General features: G+C 37.7%; 2 protein-coding genes across 4 annotated transcripts in view; both read right to left on the bottom strand.

Moving 5' to 3' along the window:
* Positions 1–4,359, bottom strand: part of LOC121867323 (protein ST7 homolog) — a 62,229-nt gene extending 57,870 nt beyond the window's left edge. Inside the window, exon 1 of one of the 2 annotated variants that reach the window (XR_006089114.1) lies at positions 4,047–4,359. Coding sequence is in view for 1 of the 2 variants with exons in the window: in XM_042367236.1 (XP_042223170.1) it covers positions 4,047–4,299 (253 nt within the window). In the remaining variant the exon portion in view is untranslated. The remainder of the gene's footprint in view (positions 1–4,046) is intronic. The other variant, XM_042367236.1, reaches the window with a different exon arrangement.
* Positions 4,360–9,563: 5,204 nt separating this feature from the next.
* The window catches only part of LOC121867326 (chromatin assembly factor 1 subunit B-like), a 28,779-nt gene continuing 12,208 nt past the window's right edge, over positions 9,564–26,134 (bottom strand). For both annotated transcript variants that reach the window (XM_042367245.1, XM_042367244.1), the window contains exons 5-12: positions 24,869–24,965; positions 23,179–23,278; positions 22,666–22,826; positions 20,540–20,648; positions 19,728–19,897; positions 16,969–17,241; positions 16,217–16,337; positions 9,564–14,228 (exon numbers count right to left, since the gene is read on the bottom strand). In XM_042367245.1, coding sequence (XP_042223179.1) covers positions 14,037–14,228; positions 16,217–16,337; positions 16,969–17,241; positions 19,728–19,897; positions 20,540–20,648; positions 22,666–22,826; positions 23,179–23,278; positions 24,869–24,965 — 1,223 coding nt within the window. In that variant the 3' untranslated portion in view covers positions 9,564–14,036. The remainder of the gene's footprint in view (positions 14,229–16,216; positions 16,338–16,968; positions 17,242–19,727; positions 19,898–20,539; positions 20,649–22,665; positions 22,827–23,178; positions 23,279–24,868; positions 24,966–26,134) is intronic.

Consider the following 26,134-nt stretch of genomic DNA (forward strand, 5'->3'; position numbering starts at 1 on the left):
ATATATATATATATATATATATATATATATATATATATGAGTGAGTCACTGTGCAATATGTATTTTTTGTGGGGGCACGGCAAACTCAAGGGCCGCCCCGGGCGGCAAACTCAACGGCCGCCCCGGGTGGCACACACTCTAGCTACGCCACTGCGTTTGGTCATTTGCGCGGCACCTGGCCAGGCCGGCAATTATTAGTTACGCGGTACATTCCATCATTTACGCGGGAAGCAGCGCGGGAAGCAGCGCGGGAAGGGTGCGCACTAGGTCGCCCAGTCAACAAAACATTACTGAGTTCTTCACCCGCCACCCACCACAGCCAGCCCAAGTCAGTGATAGTGAGGATATGGACTTTGAGGGGTTTGACAAAGAGGCTCTGCAAGCCTCTGTGGTGGATAGTGATACAGGTGATACAAGTGATACAGGTGAGGGCCAATAATCTGCCCTCTGCCTCGGAACCAACCCCCCATCCCCGTGCGCCCAGCCATCTCTCTACTAACGTAAGTGTTAAAAAACCTAATATTATTGATATTTCTCTTAAATATTAATTGTGTGTGCATACCATCATAAAATTAAGATGTTGTTTTTACTACAACGTACGTATTGTGTAGGAAAAAGGGTAGTCAGGGGGTCGGCCCAGTCTCTATTTCAATTAATCCCATATGTTCTGTTATTTCGTTTACGCGTTTCTCGTTTCACGCGGACCTCCACGGGTTTAATTGACAGCGTAAACCATGACTATACTGTACATGACAAGCTCTTCAACAATGAAGCTACACACAGCATGCGGTTTACTGTCCTTGTTCAGCACAGTTCATTTCCAGTTTAAGTAAAAAGTAAAAGATTTTTTTTAAACGAGAATTCATCTTGTCATATTGTAAATACTGTAACCTGTCATTATAGTGGTGTTCGTGTGAGCATCCCACACCACTGACTGATCACAGCCCACATTTTGTTAAAGTGTATCATATTTTCAACTTTCAATGCTCTATAATTATCACATTTATTAAACATTCAATAATAATTTTTTGGGTTCATAACATTGATAAATTTATATATTTTCAGTCTTACTGTAAATTTGTTCTTTTGTAGCGGCATCCATGTGTGCATTGCACACCAGTGACCAATTGCAGGTCACACAGACAAAATAAAAATTAATGAATTACAGAATATATAAAATGTACATACAGGTATTCCCCCAATTGAAGAAAGGGTTCTGCTCCCCAAAAAACTTTTGTAAATCAGGTCACAGTTTACCACAGACTCCCATTATAAAAACTGAGATACATTCCTTTGAAAAAAAATAAATAAATTCCCAAAAACATCTTAAAATGCAACAAAACATGTTTTTAATTAAAACTCTTGGTGTACACAATGATTATAAGCCAATGATAAACATAGTAAGTGAAATACATGCAGTACAGTACAGTAATAATTTTATACCTGCACTTACGAGAATTTGGTTAAGATATGAAACAAAGTGAACTGTATGAAATATTAAGTCAAGATCTATAATAGATATACCTGTACTACTGTAGTACAGTAGTACTGTATTGTACATTGATTACCATTCTATAATTGGAGATACGTTCTATACGAAAAGCCCCAAGCTTGACCCCTGATGAGTTATTGCATCATTCTAAATTCCCGCTACTTTGTGTACCTTGCCATCAGTCAGCTGACACTACACTCAGGCTCTCTCCTGCATTGCCGGCAACATCTACATATCCAAGCTTCTGTTCACTTCCAAATTTCACACTTTCATTCATAAAATGATTCTGACGTTGAAACAAGTTCGGAAAGGCCACCGAGGGGTGGTACACTATACCTATGGGCAACTGTACATAACAATACAGTACAGTAAATATAAAGTCTAAGACAAAGATAATGTGGCAATTTAGTACCGCAGCAGTTGGATTAAGAAGTTAAATTCCTGTCACTGCTGTAATATAAATGTTGGTTCCAGCAAAGACTATATACTGTACTTTCCTATATCATTCTTAAACTGGGATAGAGAACTATTATCATGAGAACCCTATACAGGTACAATATAAATTGTAGTTAAGGAAAACAAAGAGGATAGTAAAGATTCGTTTTATGCCATAATGGGAATTTGATAATGTAAAAAAAATATATATTTTCGTTTTCATGGTGATTTTATGGAGTACTGTATTACCTTGAATTCCATCACTAATGCATATTTAAGGGGGTATGTCCATGACTTGCACAAAGTGGTTAAGGCTTTGAAGATGAGGGAAATGTGGGTGTTTTCAGTGTATTCGTCAGTGATTCTCTTCTTGTTGACATGTGTTTTTGGTGTTTAAGTCATGAAGAAGGCATAACGTGACTGAAAATGTATAGATGAAAGTTTTGCGCATGCTTAAATCTCCCAGGAGATTTGAACGGCTCTCTGATTAGTCCAAGCAGATCATATGGAGCTCATGTGAGGGAAATTTGAATAGTACTGCATAATATCCTTGGAAAATGTGTTAAACAAACTTAAATTATGTCATTATTTTTGTACAATGTATCGTCTCCTTGTCCGGATCACATCTAACAGAAGTAAGCACGGTAAATATTCGTTCAATGGCTGTGACTCCTTTTTGTTATGAGAATAGGTTTGTTTGTTTGTATTGGGTGTATTTAGGTGTGCTTTCCTTAAATCCGACCTTCATTTTTGGGGCAAATGAACAAATTTTGTAAAAAAAAAAAATCTTTAATTATGTTTTTTTTTTTTTTTACAAAATTCACTTATTTGTACAAGAAATTAGTCAGATTTGTATAAAACATACCTAAATACATCAATAAAACCTATTCTCATGACAAATTCAATTTCCAAATTACTGTTGAAACCTAACCTATCCTAACCAAACCTAATACTGTAATCCTAGAATAACCAAATACGAAAATCTTGCCGCAGCCATTAAACGAATATTAACCATAAACACTTTTGGTTGCCTATGAAACTGGGTTCACATAATCATTTTATGTACTTCCATCAGATAAATAAGGTATGATTTGGGGTAAAATAGGTTATAATATAGGTTAGGAAAGGTTAGGTCAGCTTCTCGAGGATCTTATTAGTGCGTGTTTTTAACCCATTTTCCATCATCTTCAAGGCCCTGCCCATTTTGAAAGAAACCATTGGCATTACTAGTGTAAAACAGGTTTTATCTCCATAAATAAGCATTAATACAGGTTATATTTATTCAAACCACCACGAAAACCATAAGAATAACCTGTTTCCGTTATCAAATTCCTGTTATGACATAAAACAAATTTTAGCCAAAACTGATAAATAACTGTGCATATAGTAAGGAAAATGGAATGAAAACTCCTTAGAAAATAGTAAAAAACTAGAGTAGACTCTCTAATAATGTTACCAATGGTACAAATAGATATGTTTAAAAGAAAATAATCTAAACATCTAAAACAAAATAGAAGTACCCGGTACACAATTGGTGGTGCACTTTAACTCCCTCTCAATTACTTATTCATGGTATAGAGTTGAAGGAAATACAGTAACATTAAGGATGACACACACTCTGCACACAAGCTGTTCTCCCCTGACCAGAAGAGTACAATCCTCATTTAAACATTGTATTAATGGAATTTAATTGAAAACTACTGAGTTTGGCTGATGTAAGATGATAGGAAACTTGTACAAAAAGCTGCAAGATTCAACCACAATATCAATCAAGAACAAACGTGTGACATGTCATACAAAATTGGATACAACAGGTCAACCCTTATAATCTTTATTCATAAGCTTTTCTTGTATATAGCTTTTCCATATCGGATATTCAATTACTTTCCTCCAAATCAGTTAAAACCATAATGCAGATAACCAAGGAAAGTTGTACAGAATACAATATCACTGCAGCAAATCATAGTTACAATTTTATAGATACAGTAGTTACAAATGTTTAGTAGTGCCAAAATAGAACTTAAGTTACGGATCAATGACCTAGAAGGGTTGACCTGGTGGGCAACAATAAATATATCGACAAGAGAAATACCGTGAGAGTGAGTTTAATTTTACTCACCCATTCCGATATTGTCTGTGATTTTGAGCGGCCCTCGAAGGTAGTAGATAACAGATATAACTAAAAGAAACCAAAGGGCCCAGAGATAGCTCCAACTCCAGATAATTAACTCTTTAATTTTGGTGAAAAAGCGACACACATGCCCCGCCATTTGCCGCGGGGTCGACGCGTCGTGATCCACTGCTGTTTGGTGTTTACGGTGGAGGGGCGGCAGCAGCTGGTGACTGTGGCGGGATATTTGATCTCTCTTCATTAATCTAACATAGGGAGGAGGGGATGCTAAGTTCACTTTTGGCGTGGGAAACCTCCAGGATTTATGAGTATATATTTTCTTTTCTGTTTTATATAAAGAAATCATGCTGGTACTCTTCACTGGCCGTCAGAACGGAAACTAGCCTCTGAACTTGTAAGAACGCACCCATGTTATCGCTCGTATCCTGTTTAGATTAATGATTCATAAGCTTTTTTGTAGAGTTTTTTATATTTACCACATTGAGGCATATATTATCTCTGCATTAGCTATTCTAATTGTTCAATTACTTATCATGTTATGTGGACATAAAGCCGAATTTAGAGCAAAATGCTGAAATAAATTAGCAAAGTAATTACCACCTGGAGCTCTACATCCTTCATGCTGTCGTTATAAAATGTTGGTATCCAGTTTTCTGGAGAAAGAAGAAGAGTAACACAACTCCCTCATACACGCGCTGACAAGCTTGTACAATATAACCTTGTGCTCCTACAACGAGATGTACTCGGATGCTGAAGAAAACAAAGGAAACTCAGTCCCAGCTTATTTCGCTTTAAGTTTATCGACCCAATCGCAAACCTAACCCAAGGTCAAATGACCTTGACCTAACCTAACGTACGCTAAACTGTAGTAACGCTAACTTAACCTAACCTAACATAGCACCATCTCCCCATATTTTTTTTTTTGCGGGGAATAGCCCACCCAGGCACAGGTCATCGACCCGCAACGGGGCCTCGGGGGCGAAAAATAGGAGTAAAAATAAATTAAAAATAGGAAAGAAAAGTTTATATTAATCTACACCACGAAGATGCCGGAAAACCAGCTTTTTGAAGTGAGACAGATTGTAAGAGTATGGAAACAGAAGAATGCAGAGCATTCCACAGTTTGGCTGTGTGAGGAAAGAAGGATGTACTTTAACGGGTTTTTTGGTCCTACCAACATCCACAGAGAAGCAGTGGGCACTGCAGGCAAGACGAGTGCTACGAGCCAACGTCCTTGCCAGTGGTACACAAGATGCCAAATCCACTGAACATTGCCTGTTAAAGTACAGTACCTGTAAAAGAGAGAGAGTGAAGCAACAATGAAGGGAAGAGAAAGGGAATAAAGATTATCAACTAAAGGAGGAGTCAATAAGACGACATGCCTTTGATTCCACCCTACTAAGTGTTGGACAGAAGAAGAGCCACCCCAGATATGAAAGCAGTACTCCAAGTTAGGGTGAATGAATCCCTTATGCAGTATCCTTGAAGTAACTGCTCAGGAGTGAAGTAGTGACGGCATCTGCACAGCATTTCCAGCTTTCGGGAGGCAGCTTTAGCAATGTTGTGGATGTGATGCTCTCATGACATATTAGAGGAAATGGTGAGGCCTAGCATATCTATTTTAGAATTTGGCAGAATGATTGCATCCTGAAATGTGATTGGTGGGAGATCATCTAATTTGGAAAGTGTAATTGGTAAATACTGAGTTTTATTACTATTGAATTTAACTAAGTTTCTACCTTCCCCCATTCGGTAATGCTGCACAGATCTGCATTGATAGATGTAATGGTATCAGCTCTAGAAACAGATCTAGTTTGATAATTAAGGGAAAGGGAAAATATGATGAGTGAAGAGTAGAATCATCAGCGTAAGAATGGAAAGAATTAGCCGTAGTGTGAAGTACAGTAAATCATTGATAAAAAGAAGGAAGAGAGTAGGTGAAAGAACAGAATCCTGTGGGACACCAATATGGCCTCCAGCCTCCCCCAATAGCCACACCTTCACCGCCATTTTATTACCTTAAAATTAAATATCCTATTACAAAAGTAGCTACGTTAGCTGTGTTGAGTTAGTTGAGCCACAGATCTCTGCGGTATTCAATGACTGTTGTCTCAGTCAATATCTACGATCATTGTCGACTTTGGAGCCGAAGATCTCGTTCCCCTGAGGCAGAGCAATGCAGACCTAAGCAGAGAGGACAGTCGACATCTCAACCAGGCTGTAACGTAGCTTCTAGGCTGCTGCTTCCGTTCGGATAACACCTCCGCAAGTCTGGCATAGAAACATCTAGCACTTGGTCCCATCCCACCAGAGGTTGTGAACACCAGACGAGTGAAGCTGCCCTGATCAACATTCAGAATTCTCTCCCCATATGCCCTGATCTTGTCATTCTCGTTCCTCCTGTGTGCAGCGTCGAGAGCTAGGTTACGGTGACATGCGGCCATGGAATAAAAAATCCTTGTCAAAAAAGGCTCGCTGTTCCCATATTCAGAATCCTCAGGCACTGACGTCCACACAGGCTTTGTTGGATATGTTTGAAGTCATGTGATGGAAATTCTCACTGTCCAATGGAAGGAGGGTTGGTTCTACCCTGACATCATGGCAGATTTCCTTCAGCATATTTGCTGAGATCCCTTACTTCGTCATGCCTCATGCATACAAAGCCCCCTTTCTTGCACACCATGGCGTGGTCGATGTCATAGGAAGAGCCACACACACATTGGGTGGGCAAACCTTCTACTGGCCGACCGTACCTTAGAGCAATGGCATCTGTAAATTCTTGTTTATTAAGACTGAAACCTTTTGACCTTATCGGTAACGTTGTTAGCCAGTTCAAGGCACCCACCACCTGCACTATAGCTACTTTTTTTACAAGTTCTCTGGCACTTGTAGCATCAGTTGCTGCAGTTTATCACTTTGGGTGTGTTGTCGATCTGTCGTAACGGACTGTCGAATCTTGTTTAATTCCTTGGTATCCACTTCACTTGTTGCATTCTGAGCTATTATACGCTCAGTGAGGGCTGCCGTGAGCTTGACTGAGTTCTGATGTTCAGTAGCAGCAAGCTCCTCTGGATTGGTAGAGAACGAGCGAGAGATTTATCCCTCGACAACAACTGCCATGGATCGGTTCTCAAGGAAGCTAAAAATTAGAGAACAAAGTGGGGGAGAGAAACCATAAGAGGGAAGTTTAGAAAGCAAAGACTTGTGCCATACCCTGTCAAATGATTTGGAGATGTCGAGAGCCATGACAAAAGTTTCCCCATAATCCCTAAGAGCAAAGATGGGTGCAGTAGGAGAGCAGATCACCAGTAGATTTCTCCTGGCGAAAGCCATACTGGTGATCTAACAAAAGAGAATGGCGTTCAAGGAGATGGAGAATGTGAGAGTTTAAGATAGTTTCGAAAATTTTAGAGAGGGATGAAGTTAGGGCAAATGGTCCCAATAGTTAAAGTGATTGGAATGGTCACCCTTCTTTGGGATGGGCTGAACCGAGGCATGCTTCCAAGAATAAGGAAAAGTTTGGGTTTTGAGGCAGATGCAAAAAGAGGCGAGCAAGCACAGGGGCCAGAACTTCAGCACACTCCCTCAGAACACGAGGGGGTATTCCATCCAGTCTATGAGCCTTACTCACATCCAATCTGGATAACACACCAGCACCCCTACGAGTGGAGATTATAGGAAAGTGCATAGGTTCAGTAGGAGGAGCAGGAGTAGGAGGGATAGTGTTGGAACCATCGAAGGTGGAGATGAGGAGAATAAGGTGCCAAAGAGATTGGCTTTATCGGGGGGAGAGTTGGCTATAGAGTTAGTGTGGCTAATCTTTAGACGAGACAAAAATTGGGTGCGGTCTACAAGATTAGGTCAGGTTAGGTTAGGTAAAGTCAGGTCAGGTTAAGTTAGACTAAAATTACAGGTATTTTTGTAGACCGCACGCTATTTTAACGCCATCAACAGGGTGTCTCGAAAAGAAGTGGTGGTTGTGGGGCTGAAGAGGTATACCTGTATTGCATTATTGTTCGTCAAGATAATGAGGTGGTCTTGGTCACACCTTACTGCCTTTTGAGTATTATAATTGAACTCCTTAAGTACGGTATCTTAACCCGTTGAGTACGATAATTGAACCCCTTGAGTACGATGACCTATATGTAATCCCTTAAGGACCACGCAGTAATCAGTTTCTTCTAAGAATTTCGTATATCTAAATGATGTTTAAGTAATTTTGATTGAAATTCATTAACATTACTAATCTGCAGCAGTGTTAACCATTAATTTACATTTACTTAATTTTCCCATAAATATCACTTAGCTTATTCTATAATTTATATTCTCCGCCACTAACACTTGTCTTCTTTCTAGCTCTCTGTTACACAGTTTCCAAAGCCAGGCCCATGGCTTCAAAGCTAAAACTGATGTCGTGCCTCTGGCTTTGAAGACAAAGCCTTTAGTTTTGAAGACAAAACCAAGCCCCAAAATCCTGGCTTCCAGAAGCAAACTTCAGCCCCATGTCTGACTGGTCGATTGTTCCACAGATCTACCACCCTCTATGAGAAGAAGTATTTTCTTATATTCGTCCTTTTTAAGCCGAGACTAAATAACACAAACTGAAGAATGAGTATGCTGTACATAAGGCTCCCCCCCTCCCTCAGTTGTTCCAGTAATATTTAGGGTGAGTGAGGGCATGACATTTACATGTATAACAACAAACCAGGTGACTTAATTGTTTTTTATATAATACAGCAGTTAGTTCTGTCTCTGCAGCTGACTTGTCTATGCTATATACTTTTCAGTGGCTGTGGTTGAGATGGGGAAGATAGTATTTCTGGTGTTCTGGTTTTTGTTGGATTCCTGTAATATATTCCCAATTAAACAAGTGTTTGGAACCTGGGTCATCCCTTGTTGATACAAGAGTTGGCCAATCCACTGCATCAGTTGCAAAAGGATGTGCTTAAGAGCAATGAGTGGGCTGAATAGCATGCATCATTACCATCGTCAATGTTTTATGGCTATTTTCCATGCTTGCCTGAATAAGAAATAATGAGTAAGGAGATGTTGAATAAATGGGAAATGAAACACTGATAAAATGTGTACAATTTAGAGGAGGATGGTAGGAGGGAAAAGAAGACCAAGAAAAGAGAAGGCTGGGGGTGAAGAAAGCCCCCTAAAATTATGGAGACGCATATCTGGTAAGCAGCAATGAATGGCTGTAGAGCTTGGTGATGAATAGTACAGAGTATTTGGGTACTACTGTATAAACATATGACTGGTAATATTATGTTGAGTAAAGCAACTATGGTAAACCACATAAATACAGTATGTGGAGCCTTGTTTTGGGAGGGGAATATCATAGGAGAATACATAATGTTACAATAGAATGAATGAACAAATGAAGTCTGTACTTACTCATTTCTGGTTAACCTGCAATATTGTGGAAAAAGGCTTAAAAATAAAAAAATAGTAAAAACATAACTGGGACTTTAGGGATAATGTTGAATACAGTACAAAAAATGTAATCAGGAGTGCTTTATTTAAAATTTCATATAGTGTGACACTTATGAGCCATATAAATACTTTCAATAATACAATAAACAAAAGAAATTAATACCCTACAGCATTTAAATTATAAAGATATAATTTCTCTACCTACTAAAGCTAAATATTAATAAAAAATATTTGAAATTTGTTGCACAGGTTGTGCCATGGATAATGATCTTGTTTTGTTTACAGGGATCTAAATAAGATATTACTGATATTCTCACAATTTTATTTCACCACCCATGAAATGCATTAAGTTCAGTTCAGAGAAAACAAGCTTTACTGTAAAAGCTATAAAGTGTATTGTAGGAAGATTGAGGGTACAGTGCCACTCAATGTAAGGTAAAGTTTACGGTAAATGAGTAATTTTCCAGGTTAGGCATATACCGTACTGTACTGTAGTCAGGAGTGTAGATGAAGTCATGAATAAGGATATTAAACAAAACATAGATCATAAAGTTAGCATGCAAAGAGGATGTAACTTTGAGGTGATCTATTTATGATGGGGCAATAAGTGCTGATTTTTTTTTTTTTTTTAATAAAGTGAATTTTGAATACCGGCAAGAATAAAATCAGAGCACTTCAGGATAAGCTAAGTGCAAAAATTAAAAGTATTTGACAATGAGGATAATAATTTTTCTTTGTCTTCTTCAAAAACAGATGAACTAGCTCTGCATAGCCACTGAAAGTATAAGAGCTAACATGATTGAACTGAAGGAATTGTTAAAGGGCTAAGTAATCAATGTAAAAATGAAAACAGTAATACACTTAAAAAGCCAGAATAATAAAGAAAGATGTACTGTAAATGAGACACAGTGTACTGTATACATACAAAAATCCTGTCGAGCCAAATGTGATACTAAACCTAAGAAGTCATAAATTATGGAAATACTGTACTGTATTTAATAAAATTTAAGTGATGACACCACTTTCAAACAAGAGCACTAACAATTTATCTCAAAAGTGGAAGAACTTGTATATATGTGCTTTTGGAAATCCCATTCCAATGAAACTTGTTTATACAAAGGTACAGTACTTCTTCTTTAAATATAGATGAGCAAGATCTAATTATAAGGAAAGAGGAAAGTTCCAAGATATCCCCCTATTTCATGTTCGTAAGAACATCATGTAGTTGAACAATATATACATACCCGGTATTTTCATATTTATCACCTACAGACTTAAATAATTTGGCTAAATAAAACTATTTGATTTTCAATATAAAAGGCCACACCCTAAATAAAAGGTAACATAATAAGAAGCCATCAGATGAGCACCAAGAGGCACATACAGTAAAACCACGTTAATCAGTGGAACATCGACGCATCAACCAATTAGAAAGAAATGAGATTCTTGTCCCAACGTGTTGTCCTGGTGAATATTTGTAATGTGAGCTGGACTGGGAAATGAAATATGTCTTTGGGGGATGGACAAAATTTAGTTATAAAACAAAGAAATTTTAGCCAGTTACACAGTCTCCATGTGGGATGTGTAGGTCACAAGGCCGGTGGAGCACCAACGTATACACCATAGAGCATGACTAATCAGAGGACCGCGAAAACATGACATCGCTCACTCAGCCAATGGGAGGCCCAAAAAATGTGAGGGTGTATGAGCAACCTTGGGAGGCGGGAACTATAGCATCTGCTAGACCCCTGCTATTATCGGATGCCACGTGAATGATTCTCTATTATTTTCTGTCTAATAGTGTTTATCATCCATGCATACGTGTACACCTGTTCTGGGCTGGTGATTATTACATAACATTTGTATGATTGATTATTCATCATTTACTGTATGCTCTAAAGTGACCCTCTAAAGTAAACTCAACCTAATGACTACGCAGTCAAAACAATGTACACTAACTTTAACCTTGATTATCTCAATACTTGAGTTTTTTGCATATATCGGTGTTCCACCAAGTGTCTCATACGATTCAAAAAATTTTACAAATTCAAAATGCCAAGCAACATTCTATCAATTGAGGCGCTCCGCATTACAAGGGGGTGAAGCGCCAAATTTAAAAAGCGGAGAAAAACGCGTTTAAAGTTTTTCGAAGTTCAAACAACCCTAACTAACTTTGTTCTTTTTTAAGCTAGAGGGTTCATTTTTTTTTATCGTGCAGCTCGATCCCTCTCCTAGCGAACAGTGAAAACTGGAAGTTAGTACTGTGAATAGTTACTATTTTATCGCGAGTTGAATGAGAATAACTACCTGTCATGTATGGTTGTTTGATCTTCAAACCAACAATAATAGCATTTTTCTGCAAAATTTTCTTATTATTGTGGGCTAATACTGTAAAACAAGTTAAGGATCACAAAAAAAAACACTCGTCTTACACCAAGCTACCCCCCAAAAAATTAAATAATAAAAAAAAATCACTTGCCTATCAGTATTTATCTTTCCGTCCCTATTATTAGCAAAAGATCTATAATATTGTTTAGTACGTATAATAGTGTAATAATAAGGAAACAACACCCCCCCCCCCCCACCGTAATTAACATGCGAATACAGAGGTGGAGAAAGTTTGCATAATCTTGGGTAAAAACAGTATTATGATAATAGTATTACAATTTTACTTTGTTTAGTTCCTTCGTTTTATTATCCCTGACGATCGTAGTTTTCTCTGCCCTCTCTAAAAATCGCTCCTCTCATTCTGAACGGGATGTGACCACCTTTACTTACTGAGAACACAGCCAGATACGTAGCTCCCGGCCTGAGGCAAAATGACACTCTATTTTTGAAGGACTTTCAACCATATTTCTAGTCTACCTAAGGGGTTACATACAACGCCAACATGTAGAGGAAGGGTGAAAATAGTGATATCCATAAAAAAACGCATTTTGCCCGGGGTGGCACTTTACCCCCATGTAATGCTGAGCAAATCACGACAAAGGGTCTTGATAGCTGCTGTAAAAATTAAGACTGATATATGTGGTCATTAACCTTATTGCAAAAAAACTATTTTGCTCCTGAACTGTAAAATCCAAAACACTTTTGGCACTCTAATTTTTTAAGAAATTTGGTCATGGTCTGCAATCTTAATGATGCAATAAATTCAGCATCATCTTAACAGTTGATATGTTCATATTCTCCCCAGTAAGCACAACTCCAAATGAAAGCAGGTAATGTTATATCTACTCTGGTAGCACAGTCACAGCTCATCATCATCCTTGGTAAAATCATAATGTTGTGATGTGCATGGCAGTGTAGGTATCAGCAAGATATTGTGATGTACATGGCAGTGTTGGCAGCGTCATCATGTACATTCAGGTATTGGTAGCATCATGATATACATGGCAGTGTAGGTAGCGTCGTGATGTACATGGCAGTATAGGTAGCAGCATGGGTGGCAACATAAGGTTGTAATGTGTGGGGCAGAAGGTTGTGGTATGTGTAATGGCAGATAGATGCAATGTGACCTTGCCTCATCCCATAATTCTGTCCTCCAATAAAAGGAGTAGTTACCCTTTTACTATTCCAACAACAATGGAGAATCTTTGGACAGATTCAGTATATTATATCCCTTTCACTAACCTGTCCTTCACACACTGTTTGGTCAGTGTCAAAACCATTCTTTATTAGGTGGAATCTAAGGGTAAATTTTATCCTATTAATTCAAATTATTGATTGATTCAACTCGTCTTTAGCCTTACAAAGTCAAACTTAGTGAGGCTGTTACTCATTGTTTATATGGTTTAGCGTATGAATTAAATCATTATTTTTAGAGAGAAAAAAAAGTTATTAATTGTACTGTAACCTGCTGATACCTGTTTTCCATGTTTGCTCCTTCCAATTCACACAACCATTAACCATTATCCGTACAACCTAAATATTACAAATTCAACTCTACATACTGAAACCAAAGCCATCAGAGACAAAGCAAACAGGCTGCTTTCAGTTTATATTTCTTACATATTTCCATGTTCTCGTTGAAATTTATGTTTTGTAACTGCCATTACTTTTTCTGGTCAAATAATATTCATAGTTAGTTTAAAACTATAAGTTTTCTCTACCATTCAAATATCATCCTCATTCAAGCTTCTTACGGACACTCATCAGATACAGGTACTGACATCTTCACATAAAATCACACTTATGGCAGAGATGTTTCATGTAGTGAAGGTTTCAGTTATGCAATCTCTCTCTGTATATTGTCATGGACAATAAAACTTCCGGTATATACAATATAACTTAGGAAAAAATTTGAGAATTACCGCACTAGATAATTCTTACCAACTAATCTGAGGTATCTCTTTTTTTTATCTAGCCATAAAAACTCACCTTTGTTTCACTTATTTATGAACAAATGAATCAGGACTGACATGAGCTTTTTGTTTGGAGCTCTTTATTCTAGTGCATACAAAACACACAGTAAAATAATTTAATAAATTAATTACAAATTTCTCATATGGCTTGACCAGGCACTAATCTATGTTAGCATATTCATCTAAAATCACTCACAGCACTTTTCTTTCCCTTAGGACTGGACAGAGTTATGAGAGGCACACGTCTAGGTGTCTTTGATCCCCCAGATGGTGTTTTGGCAGGAGATCCATCCCTTGTGGTTTTGGATGGGCTTTGGGTATCCCCTTCAAACTTCTTTTTTACTGCTTCATCTACATCCATTAATTCTCCCTGAAATACAGACATGTTTTATCCTGTAGGATGTTGGTACAGGTACCTATTTTATATATGCAGCACCCTTGTCCATAGCCTGTGGAGTCCCACAAGAGAGTATCCTAAGATCACTGCTCTTCCTTTAATGAATATATGACATGCCCATTAGTGTTAATTGCAAACTTTTGTTGTATACTGATGATAATTCTCTTTTAATGTCAGGTACTGTATATGGCAAGGAATGTTGTAAGGGTCAGAAGCGTGGACACTTTCAGCAGACTAGAAAGAGTTTAGAAGCATTTGAAATGTGATGTTACAGGCGAATATTAAAAATAAGTTACACTAACAGGAAAACAAATGAAGAAGTACTAAGGTTAGCAAAAACTTCAGGAGATATACTTCAAATATACAGAAAATGAAAAATGGGATACTGTACTTCGCTCAAATAATTAGGGATGAAGGGATAACAACACAAATATCAACGGGCAAAGTTGAGGGTAGGAGGGCCAGGGGAAGGCAGAGACTGGGATGGAAGAATGAAATTAAAAACTGGGTCCCTAGAAAAATACAAAATCTGGATTGGGAAAAACAGCCCCAAAATGTTTAGAGTGGAGGACTGTGGTCAACAACCCTCAGATATGAAGATGGTATGAGTCATGCAAACAATGTATTACATTACAGTAACTGCAACTACATTCAGTGTGTCCCCAAACTCAAGTATTCTTTTGTCTTCAATATTTCTTGTACTAAATCCTTTTCCACCATGTACAGTACAATAAAAGACAAAAATCATGTCACGGTTTTGTCCGAAGATTAAATTTAACTCGTGAAACATTATGAGAGCCCCCTACCACAAGGCGGAGCGCAACAAAAGTTTAGCCCTACAGCATATGTGTTCACCAAATTTCACGACATGACTTTTGTCTTTCATTGTACACCATCATAAACCATTGTGTTCACCAACATGGCTGTTTAGGTCACCATCCAGTGCTAAAATTTCCCTTTCATCAAGCTCCATTACTACATGCAGCCACTTATCTCAAAACTTGTCCTTTTCAGTGGAACATATGCAGATACAACACTCACCAGATCTTTACCCAACAGTTGCTTTAAAACCACAATTCTCACATTTACTCTTTTCACCTGTAACACTTTCTTCACCCAATTTTCAGCAATCAAGGTCTCAACACCACCTGACCCAGAGTCACTACCCTTCTAAAAGATGTTATACCTGTCATTCATACCAGTAATCAACTTTGCTGATCCTCCTTTCCTTCTAGTTTCTGGTACACAACAGGTACCCGACCGCCCTTCAATGGTTCCATGTCTCGACAATCTCCCCAGATCTACCCTGCATAGCACCATCATTTACAATTCCACCTCAAAACCTAACTACGTCAGGCTGCTTCGTTTTGTTCTCACGCTGCTTCCTTTGACAGGCAATCATACAGTGTACAGGTGACTTATGTTGAAGAGGTTTCCACAAGATTTTTGGTTGTAGTGCCATAGTTCATAAGAGCTGGGTAATAACCAGATGAAAAATGTCCCCTTCTGCTCATCACCATAAACCCAAGTAGTGGGGTGCTAGCAAACCTAATGCTGTAGCAACTACAGTCCAGTGGCCTCAGGGTGACCCACCATGACCAGCTTCTGGGACACCCTTCCCTGCATTTGATGATGGAGGCTGCTGCAGCCTTTCAGAATACAACCCCTGAATATAGGTTCCTGTACTATCAAGTGTATGTGCCAGCCTTTAAATGGCTCACATGGTACTCAATGTAAAGACTACATGCCAACTCAGAAAATGCAGCAGAGACCTGAGGGAAGACACAACTCTGGCATCCCAGTTACCATCAGGTGGGTTGAAAGCAGGTTTTACTGCCAACTAATTTTTATACCTCAGGAAATGGGATCTATAAATACGGTTTCTAAGAGCCCTCCAGTCACACATTTAAGGATTGACAGTGAAATATAATATAATATAATATATCCAGTATGCTCATTACCTGTAAATGGGTGTTACTTGGTAGCTGTGTAGACTCTGGCTTAGGAGTGAGTGTGTTCTCATCACTCTTGAGTGATGGACCAGACAGTGTTATCAATGATATTCTCTTGCCAGGTTTAGAGCTGTTGGTATACAAATAAATTTTAATAGACTTATAGACTTCCACAAAAAGCACACTAAAACAACACCTAGACTTTTTTAAGTTCACATTTAATTGTAAAATGCTGGTACAGGAGTCCTCATTCATTGCACGGGTTCCTTTCCTGAAAACCATTGACGTTTGAACTGAAATAGTATCCATGAAACCAATTTTCTTATCATTGTGCGGGTACGTGGGCTGTTTTTTTTTTTTTTATACAAAAAACTTTACGAATCATAAGACATGAAATATATAAAAATAAAAAACATACAAAATACAATTGTGCAGGTTATGGAGTCACGTGAATGGTTAAAAAAAAGTCCCATTTATAATACCCTTGAAAGATAAATTCATGAAAGTATGAGAATTACTGTACGTATTCTTATTATTAAGACTGCATAATACTGTACAAGACTCCTTGTTTAGCACTGCATGTCATTCAAATGGATAAAGATCTGGATACACAGGCTTGATGTCTTTGTCCAAAACTGAAAATTCATTATCTTGCTTTCTTTTTATCTGTAAAAAAGGAAAAGCCTTAAAATAATTCAGACTTTATGATTAATAATACTGTACTATTTTTAATGAACTTAGTGGTTTTGTATATTACATACCTTTCTCCAGTTCTTTTCACTGTTACTGCTTTATTTTTTGTCAACTGGCTACTGGGCAACTGTTCATTTTCAACCTCCACTGATGCTGATTCACACACTGAGGATAAAACTGGCCTGGTCTCTTTTACATCAAACTCAGTGCTGTCTACATCCTTTGTAATATTTTGTTCTATCCCTTTTCTGTATGGAATCCCTAATTCGCCTTCAGAAAAGGACACCAAGGAACAATAACCATCTGTTGAGGAAACGACAAGGATTCGACCATCGAAGGACCTGAAAGAAATTAATTTCCTAATACAGTAATACAGGTTCATGCTGTTAGTTTTGAAATTAACAAAATGTAAAGATGAAAATCATGAGATCAAATGAAAATAGCAGTTATTGATGATAAAGGGGATACATAAGTATTACAGAAAAAGTAATATGGAGGATTGGACCCAAATTTATACTTTCTAAACAAGCTTGTTGTCAGGTGGCTTTTGTTGATGTACAAACCATTTTAGGGGGTTCTAATGAGTAAATTACCCACTAAAATGCCTCTGCAGGTTGATCTTACAATTCCTCAGCCCCCCACCCCCTCTTCACAGCTATCTCTTGTAAAAAAGGTGGACTGGAGGTAAAGTCAGCCTAAAAGTCAGCTTCACCTACCTAGCCAGTACAAACAATGTTTCAGTTATGGCTGGTCTTGATCTTTTAACCTATCTGTTATTTTGGATGTAATTTCCATCTGACTACCCACAAATCCATGGGAGAAGAGTGTGTGTCTAAGCCAATCAGCCACAGGTTTAACCAGAAAATGTGATTTTAGGATCAGTCCTCCACAAGGTAGCTCTGTAACAATTCTAGTAGTTCTTGCAGTTTGACAATATGGCTGCACTTGTTTTGACATATTCAAGTTCATAGCAGACATAATTATCTTTCTAACATCAGCAGTATCTCAGCATAGAAGATAAGTAGGCAAAGTGTGGTTTGCCCTCAATGGGAACCATGTTAAGTGTCATTTAACAGAGTACAGTAGCTATTCTCCTGGTGATGGTGAAAAAAGTAAGAGTTCACAGCCTTTGCAATACAGGTCTCTCTCCCCAACTGTGGTTTCCTCAATCATGATTTCTAATTCCCATGGCATAGTAAAATGTACCGACTTCCTCTCTCCCAGTTCCAATTCTCATTATTTCTCAGGGGTGATGAGTTTCAGCAGTAGATGACTTCAAGCTCTCTCTCATTATGGGTCCGAAATATAAACGGGATAAGTACATATTTTATTCTAATTGGATAAATTATCCATAAAACTTATATAAAGATAACAAGGGATAAACATGTAAGAAATGTTTCCATCAAGGTTAGAAGCAGTGAGGAGTCTAGCATGTCCCTGTTGTCATAGTAATGAGCATTCTGCTGTGTTGTGAATATGAGGCCCTGGGGAATACTGGCTCATAGGAGTTTGTAATGAACATTTTAATTAATGAGAATAATAATAATAACTTACAAAATTCATTATTAGTAATAATTCAGCTATTTTCAGAAAATTCTAATCTCAAAGTTAGTGTAAGTGAAAATAATCCTACTACTTTTATTCCTCTTATTATGAAAAATGTCTGAAATGAGATCTCAATGTTTCTCATTATTTCTGACACAAACACAGAAAAGTTTTTCTTCCCAATACAGTACCATCAAATGCAGCATCACCTACGTATTTGATTTTATATTTGCCATTTTTGCTCATTGCCAGTGCAATATACAAAATTTATCTTAATCTAGAATTTGCTTATTTTGGCAAGGGTAGAGAGCCTATTACCTGTACTGTATTCTAAATTATGATAGGTTTACTATATTATCATCATAATGCAGTTTCTTGTGAACTTGTTTGTAAGTAATTAATTTTTATGTTGATTTTAAATTATCTTTCAATATACCCCCAGCTACTGTTTATCTTTATTTACTTATGTGTCAGTTCAGGGCTGACATATGGAGTTAGGATAGATATATGGTTGATTCTTGTGTTTATGTAATGTTATATCTATATCATTAATTTTTTGGGGCATGGGATGTGACAAATGGCAACCTTGCCAGGATCCATACTGTACTGACAAGTAAATTTGAGTGTTTGAAAAACAAGGCTGAAGGAATTTGATTTTATAGACACAATAGAGTTTGTGGACTAGTTTACATTTTCACTAATTGTTGAGGCTTTAAGAGAGATTAAGAAAATAACTTGATTACCTTTAGGTGCTCATTATATTTTTGAGGTTAAGTCACCAGAGGAAAGCTGACAGTAAAGAGATATTTGTAAAGCAACTCACTGATAAAGAAATTTTGCCACAATTCTGTGAGTAGCTGGTCACAGGCCTTAACAACTAATCTAGCCACTCCTGTTCCACATCACAATGAGAAAGACTGGATTCCCTTTTGGCCTTAAGTTATAGAAAGATATCAGGATCAATCCTCAGTTTTTACTTACTTTGAGAGTATCATACCTGATGCCTGTACTACATGAGGCATTACCTTGCTATAATTTAACAATATTTTTATTATATGATTGAACACATGTTTTCTCAAGTGCCTTTTGAATACCGCGTTATCTCTGAAAAGACTCAGCCACATAATAATTACAATGTGTTACTGTAATTTTCTAGCTAATTTACATTATCAGTTGTGTAAGATGGAACCACATTGTTTATAAAATCCTTTGGTAAATGATGACCATAATATGAAAAAATTATGGAAAAAACATAACATGAGTACTGAGAATCAGATCTTACCAGGCTACATCACTAAGGCGAGTGTAGTGAATATTGGAGACCTTCGCAAAGGGGACTGGCTGTTGTGTATCATAGAGAAGCACAGCATTTTGAGTAGCAACAGCAAATATCATTCTATATGGCAAATTAAACAAATTTAAGTACTCCTGCCAAGGTTCTTGAGGCTCATCCTGAAAGTGAAAGTTAAAAGTCATTATTCTTGAAAGACTGAATGTCATGCCCTATCAACATGCACTTACTCAATACTGTACATTTTAATTATATACAGATCACTTTTTAACTTCATATACCCATAATCCTGTTGACGTTGAGAAATGGACCCATATTCACAAAGCAATTTTTAATTGAAAAAAAAAATCAATAAAAATCCTGAGGTATTGACATAAAGTATTGGGACACCCTGTAGTATGTAACTCATCCAAACTCATGAAAGCTCAAAACAATAATATACTTTTTTGGTACACTTTAATGCATTGTGCTTCAACTTCTTTACCATTCTTCCTCTCAACTCACCTGACAGTTCAGAAATCTCTGGTTCTCAAGAGATGGTCAATTTAATATTTAAATTTTTGCCTCTAATTCAACCCTGCAGGGGAATAAGCAGATGATTCCACTTCAGTATCAGGAAGTATCTGACATTTCAACTTTCAAAATTAAAACAAAAGATAAGGAGAAAGATGAAGTATGATAGTCAAGCTCAGGGTGCAGCTGTTGTGGACCCCCCCACCTACACATACACACACACATGGAGAAAAGATGATGACATATACAGATGAGAAAAAAATAATACTAATGCCACATATTAAACTTACTTTTTGGTCATCCTCTTCTTCACGTGGTATGGGCCTCAACTCGAATAGTATGGGACAGAATCTGACTGCCAATGTGTATTTGTCTTTTGTGGGAAGATAGAGTACTGGTCTGCCAAATAAGAACATCAACCATTAAAACCATATGATAACTGTACAAATTCTTTGTTCAAAAATTTCTCTGCCTATACCATCTGCATCTAGTATCTTTAGTAAATTTTATATTCTACCGGCCTTACTGGAACCTTGATAAGAATGACAAATTTGCATCCCTTTGAACCTGGAGATCACATTAGGTACCCTCAAGAGTTATTTATACAACCCAAATTTTGCCTCCTTTGATACAGTTTTCTCCCTCCATATAACTCTCAATCCATCTAATTCATTCTTTCCTTTTGTTGCTCTGTTGTTCATCACTCATCGTTCTACTAGCCGACACATCCACTCCATCTCTGGAACATTCCACTTCCTACAGTGAAGATACCACTTTTATCACCAGTGTTCCTTTCCTCCTAATTTTCGTAATTTTGTTTGTTCACAATCAATATCATCCTTTCTTCTAACACAATCACTTCTAAACACATCAATCTACCCTTAAACTGCTATCCAAGTCTACTAACTAAGCAAGCTTCAATGCTGTCCACGCCCATTGACATTTTATAATTTTGCATTACAATTTAAACTTTGCATGGCTTGATGTCACTCTGAGTGATGCACTGTAATTAGCTGGGTAGCCCTGAGTAGGTATTTCCTTCACCTCTCAGTTAGTGCTTTCATTTACATCATGGAACACATGTGCCTGTCAACCTCTCAGTGGAGGTACCACAGTTCAGATACTTGGATGTACCTTCAAGAACATGCAATAATTAATGCCAAGTCAAAATTCGGTTCAGCGAAATCCTGACTCACTGGGAAAGAGAAAAGCTGGGGATGAGGTGACCTGTGTGATGGCATTTTGCCAGTTACATGTAATGAAATTACACATTTTTGGAATAATCATTACAATACTCTATGTGGCTTAGAAACAAAGAAATAATATAAAACTATAAAATAAGAAAAGCGAAAAGCATGGGTGTGTATGTGTGGAGGCAGTGGACTGTAACTGCATAGCCGACTTCCCAGTCATCACCCATCCAACCTGCATTCTCTCCACTGATATGATGTCACAGCATACACACACGCACGTCTCGGAGTCAGTTGACTGACTGCCCAGCTGATGGCTGAACTGTCACATTGCCCAGAGGATGGTTTCAGCAAGGAAGGAGCTATTTTTTGTATATAAAATATGGGGTATTGTATTTTATGGTATGTATCAATTTTATAGTTTATCTTAGCATGAAAATAAAACCCAATACCTTCTACCAACAAAGTGGTAACAGCGTCATTGGTGGCAGACAGGCAAACGAATTACTTCAGTTGTATTAAGAATGTTGGACTAAGTTAGAATTTTAACCGAATGGGAACTAAGGGGACAAAAGTTCAGATACCTAGAAGATTCAGATAAAAGGAATTGCACTGTACCTATCTTGGGCATAGTTTTTTATCCCAAACTTGTGTGAAATTCTAGACACTAAATGAAAATAAGTAAATAAAAGTGGCAACAGGTGTTCTGAGAGGGGGCTAGGGGGTGGGAGGGGAAGCTTAAGGTGAGTCATTATGCCTTTTTATGATAGATGTATTATGAAAAGAACTGCACAAAAATAAGTGCACAACTCTATAGCAGTTAGACCATCGCCTTAAGGGCTAACACATGTTTTATTCTTAATTAACTACTAAAGTAAAGTCTTCAGCAAACAGCAGCGGAATCCCTTACCATTTACAACCTTATATCATTATTTGCCTACCAAATATGCACCTCTTACTGCCCTATCCCATAAAATATTAAACAATTATGGTGACATTACACATCTAGAACATATATATAATCCTTCTTTCACTAGGAACTTGTTTTTATTTACCCTACAAACTCTGGACATTACAGTATTCAATAATTTCCTATTACTCCACATATTTTCCATAGTATATTTCCCATATTTCTTTTCCATCTACTGTACTTTATTATGTCATTTTAACTATAAAAAAAAAAGAGATAAATTTGAGGATATATTTCTAAAAACGTAGTATCTCACTTGGAAGGTGCATGGCGGGAGAAGACATAGGTAACATTAGTTACTTTTCCATTATCTTCCTCTACAATACCAGAAGGAGTCAATAACAATTCTCCATCGGGTGAAAAGCTGAGACGGCGGCAGAAGGACTTCAGTGTGTCATCATAGAATAATCTGGTGGGCTGTGGGAGAATTTTTTTTTATTCATTTCAACACAAAGAAACTTTTTTTTTTACACAAGGATAAAAACATATACAGTATATTGTACTATATATACAGTGGGGTCTCAGAGTATGTGAGGGTTACATTCCTGGGATCCCGCTTAAAGTGCAAATTTCGTATACATTCGGGTCCCACTGTATATACCATATACTTATAACCCATTTTTATACTAAGGTAACCAAAGCGCAACTTTAGAGTTCAATACGCCACTCCTTAAAAAATTCAATATCTTGACTTTTTCTTCAAAAGTTCTCAGTATGCCCACATATATTATGTTTTCTGAAACTGTTTCCAAGTAATCAAATAACATACCCTTTCTCTCAAGATGTCTTCTGCATCAACTGTTGGTATATTAGTTTTGTGAATTCTGTGTGCTATTTTCTTGTTACTGATATTATATACTCTGCAATACCTGAAAAGATAAAAATTGGTACACTTAAAAAATGCTGTGATTATGTTATCAATGTATTTATTTGTGGAATTATTATTCCGATAATTGTTTTATGCAATACAGTGGGGTATGCTATAACGAACGGATCCTACTACGAATATTCCTATAACGAACGGTTTTACCTATAAAATTGAAAATGCTATAACGAACGAAACTCCTACAACGAACATTATTTAATTTTTTTAGTTTTTATTTTTTTTTCTAATTTATTGTTTTTTTATTACAAATATTAATGATATTCTTTATTTCAGGGGTTTAGATGCATATTTATGCACTTTTTTACAATTTGTACAATTTTATATTATATTTTTCAGTGTTAAGTGGTTGTATTTGGGGGCCTGGAACGGATTAATCCTATAACGAACGAATGCTATAACGAACAAGGTTCTAGAACCAATTAGATTCGTTATAGCATACCCCACTGTACTTGAAGTACCAAACACAAAGACAGCCAGACAGCCTGGCGACTGACTGCGTGTGTTACCGAGCACTATTTTATGAAAAATAATGCAAATAAAGTATTCTAAATGAATTATTTATCGGAAATAAGTATTATGATCAAGATCAGTAAAGATATGCATTACTGGCCATCCCGGACACAAAGGCAAGCTAAAAATAGCTGCTACATGCATAGGCGACCACGAGCATTTGCCGCCATAACAAGCTGTCCCCTTATCTCCCTCTCCCCTCCCTCCCTCTGCGCTGCCAGGGAAGTTTCTAGAGGGTCAATATATACGGGTAGTTTTTCTTACTTCTTTTTTATTGTTTTATCATTTAAAAAAAGATTAAAAATTATTTTGGGAAAAGTTGATTTTTCTCTATTTACCCCCTCACGTGGGGGGACGGCCAGCGGCACCCTAACCCGGGGCTTACGGGTTAAATGCTCATAAGACTCATCGGCAGGTAGTGTTCAAATTTCAATGAAATGAGCACTGGTTGGCTCAGATTGTGCTAATACAAACAACATACACATTAAACCTATTACTTGAGGGACTGAGTAACACGAGCACCAAGTGTACTACAGTAGAGCTACTCCTTGACTTACGACCACCCGGACATACTACCGCCCCAGTCGCACCAAAAAAATTTTCAAATTATGTATTTTTGAGTCTCAACATTAGTGATTGCGCTGTGTACTGACAAAATTTTTGTTTGTAATTCCCTTTAAAATGGCTGGCAAGCTTAAAAGTGAGAGTTTTGTGGTGCTGAGAAGAAAAAGAGACACCCATTTGAGATTATCTATGTATTATTTTCGCATTTTCGACTTACGACCAATTCGACTTACGACCTGGATTTGGGCCCCTAACCCCGTCGTAAGTTGGGGACTGCCTGTATATCAGTGAGCCAGGTGTATCCACACTCATAAAATTGGACACCATTATTAAAGTTACCGGTACTGTACTATATTCTTAAGTATAAAAAACATTTCCTCCCGGGCACTGAGCACTATAATGAAACAGCACTAAGCAGGGTATGTCAGTAAACAGTGGCCAATAATACACAAAGATATAGCGCAATACACAGTATGTTAAAAAGGCCAAATGCACATACCTGTCAGAACAAAGAGTCGCAACATATTGTCCCTGAGGGTCCCATGCTACACCTTGGACAAATCCTTTATGGTCATTTAACAATCCAATATTTTTTCCTGGGGATAAAATATACATTCAATAGTTTCACACAAAAAAGTATTAAATTAGTGAAAAATGAATGCCTTAAATTAGGCATATATAATATAATACAGTACATTGTCAAGCTCTCTCTATCTTTATACAGTATATAATCATCGTTTTACAGCCATTTTCCATGCTTGAGTGGGTCAGCCGTGGTTAGCTAATGACAGTTCTCCATGCTGCATGGTCTACTGCAGTCTCTCTTGTCAGGTTCCTAACTCTTCTGTCATTTCTTACCTTTCCCTAAGTCATTTTTGGCCTACCCCAAGCTCTCATCCCCTCCACATTTAGCCTCACAACCTCTTGACCAAGTTGGTCTCCTGCATTCTTACCACATACCCAAACCATTTCAGCCTAACTCTATGCAAGACTTCACCAATACTCTCAATACCCAGTCACCCAATTAGCTCTAGAGAGGACTTCCTGTCTTTCAGTTTATATATACGTACTGTAGAACCTCTATACACTGGAATTCACTTTTTTCAGACTCTGAGGTGCTCTAGACCCTCTCTCTCTATCCAGCATCAGTCCAGGCAGTTTCTGTGTCTGTAAGTGTGTTTGAATGTCTGTGAGTAGGTTTTTCTCCAGAGTGGTATAATGGTTCTTGTGATGTCTGGCTTGCCCTCGTGAACAGAGAAGCAGTCTTGTGTAAATCTTCCCTGCCAGTACACAGCCTCTTAACCATCAAGACTCCTGCTGTGCCACTTCATGGCAGCATAAGGTAGATGAGGATCTCCAAGCAACAGTGGGCCCCAAAAGTACAGTGCACATGCCCACCGGTTTGTGAACAAACCCTGGCTCCTACCACCCACTGCCTTGCAGAATAACCTTGATAGGTATAAGGTCACAGAAGTACTGTAAATCTCAAATGAATAATCTGCGGTGGGGCCCCGCATCAGGCAGAGTGCAACAGACCAGATGTCTGTTGCACCCGAAAACGTTGGATAGACCCAAGGTAGTGGGTGTGAGGATAGCACACCAAACCCCCACTCTAATCAACTCACCGTGCAGGCCTTTGTTCCACAATCATCTCATTTCATCATCATCCTCAAAGTCCTGCAGTGATGAGAAAGGGTGGTGGGTGCAGGCCAAGGATGAAGCTGGGAGCATTCAGCCCTGACCTGCATGCAGGCAGCACAGGAGT

The sequence above is a fragment of the Homarus americanus genome, unplaced genomic scaffold (genome assembly GCF_018991925.1).
Source record: "Homarus americanus isolate GMGI-L3 unplaced genomic scaffold, GMGI_Hamer_2.0 scaffold6317, whole genome shotgun sequence".
NCBI lineage: Eukaryota > Metazoa > Arthropoda > Malacostraca > Decapoda > Nephropidae > Homarus > Homarus americanus.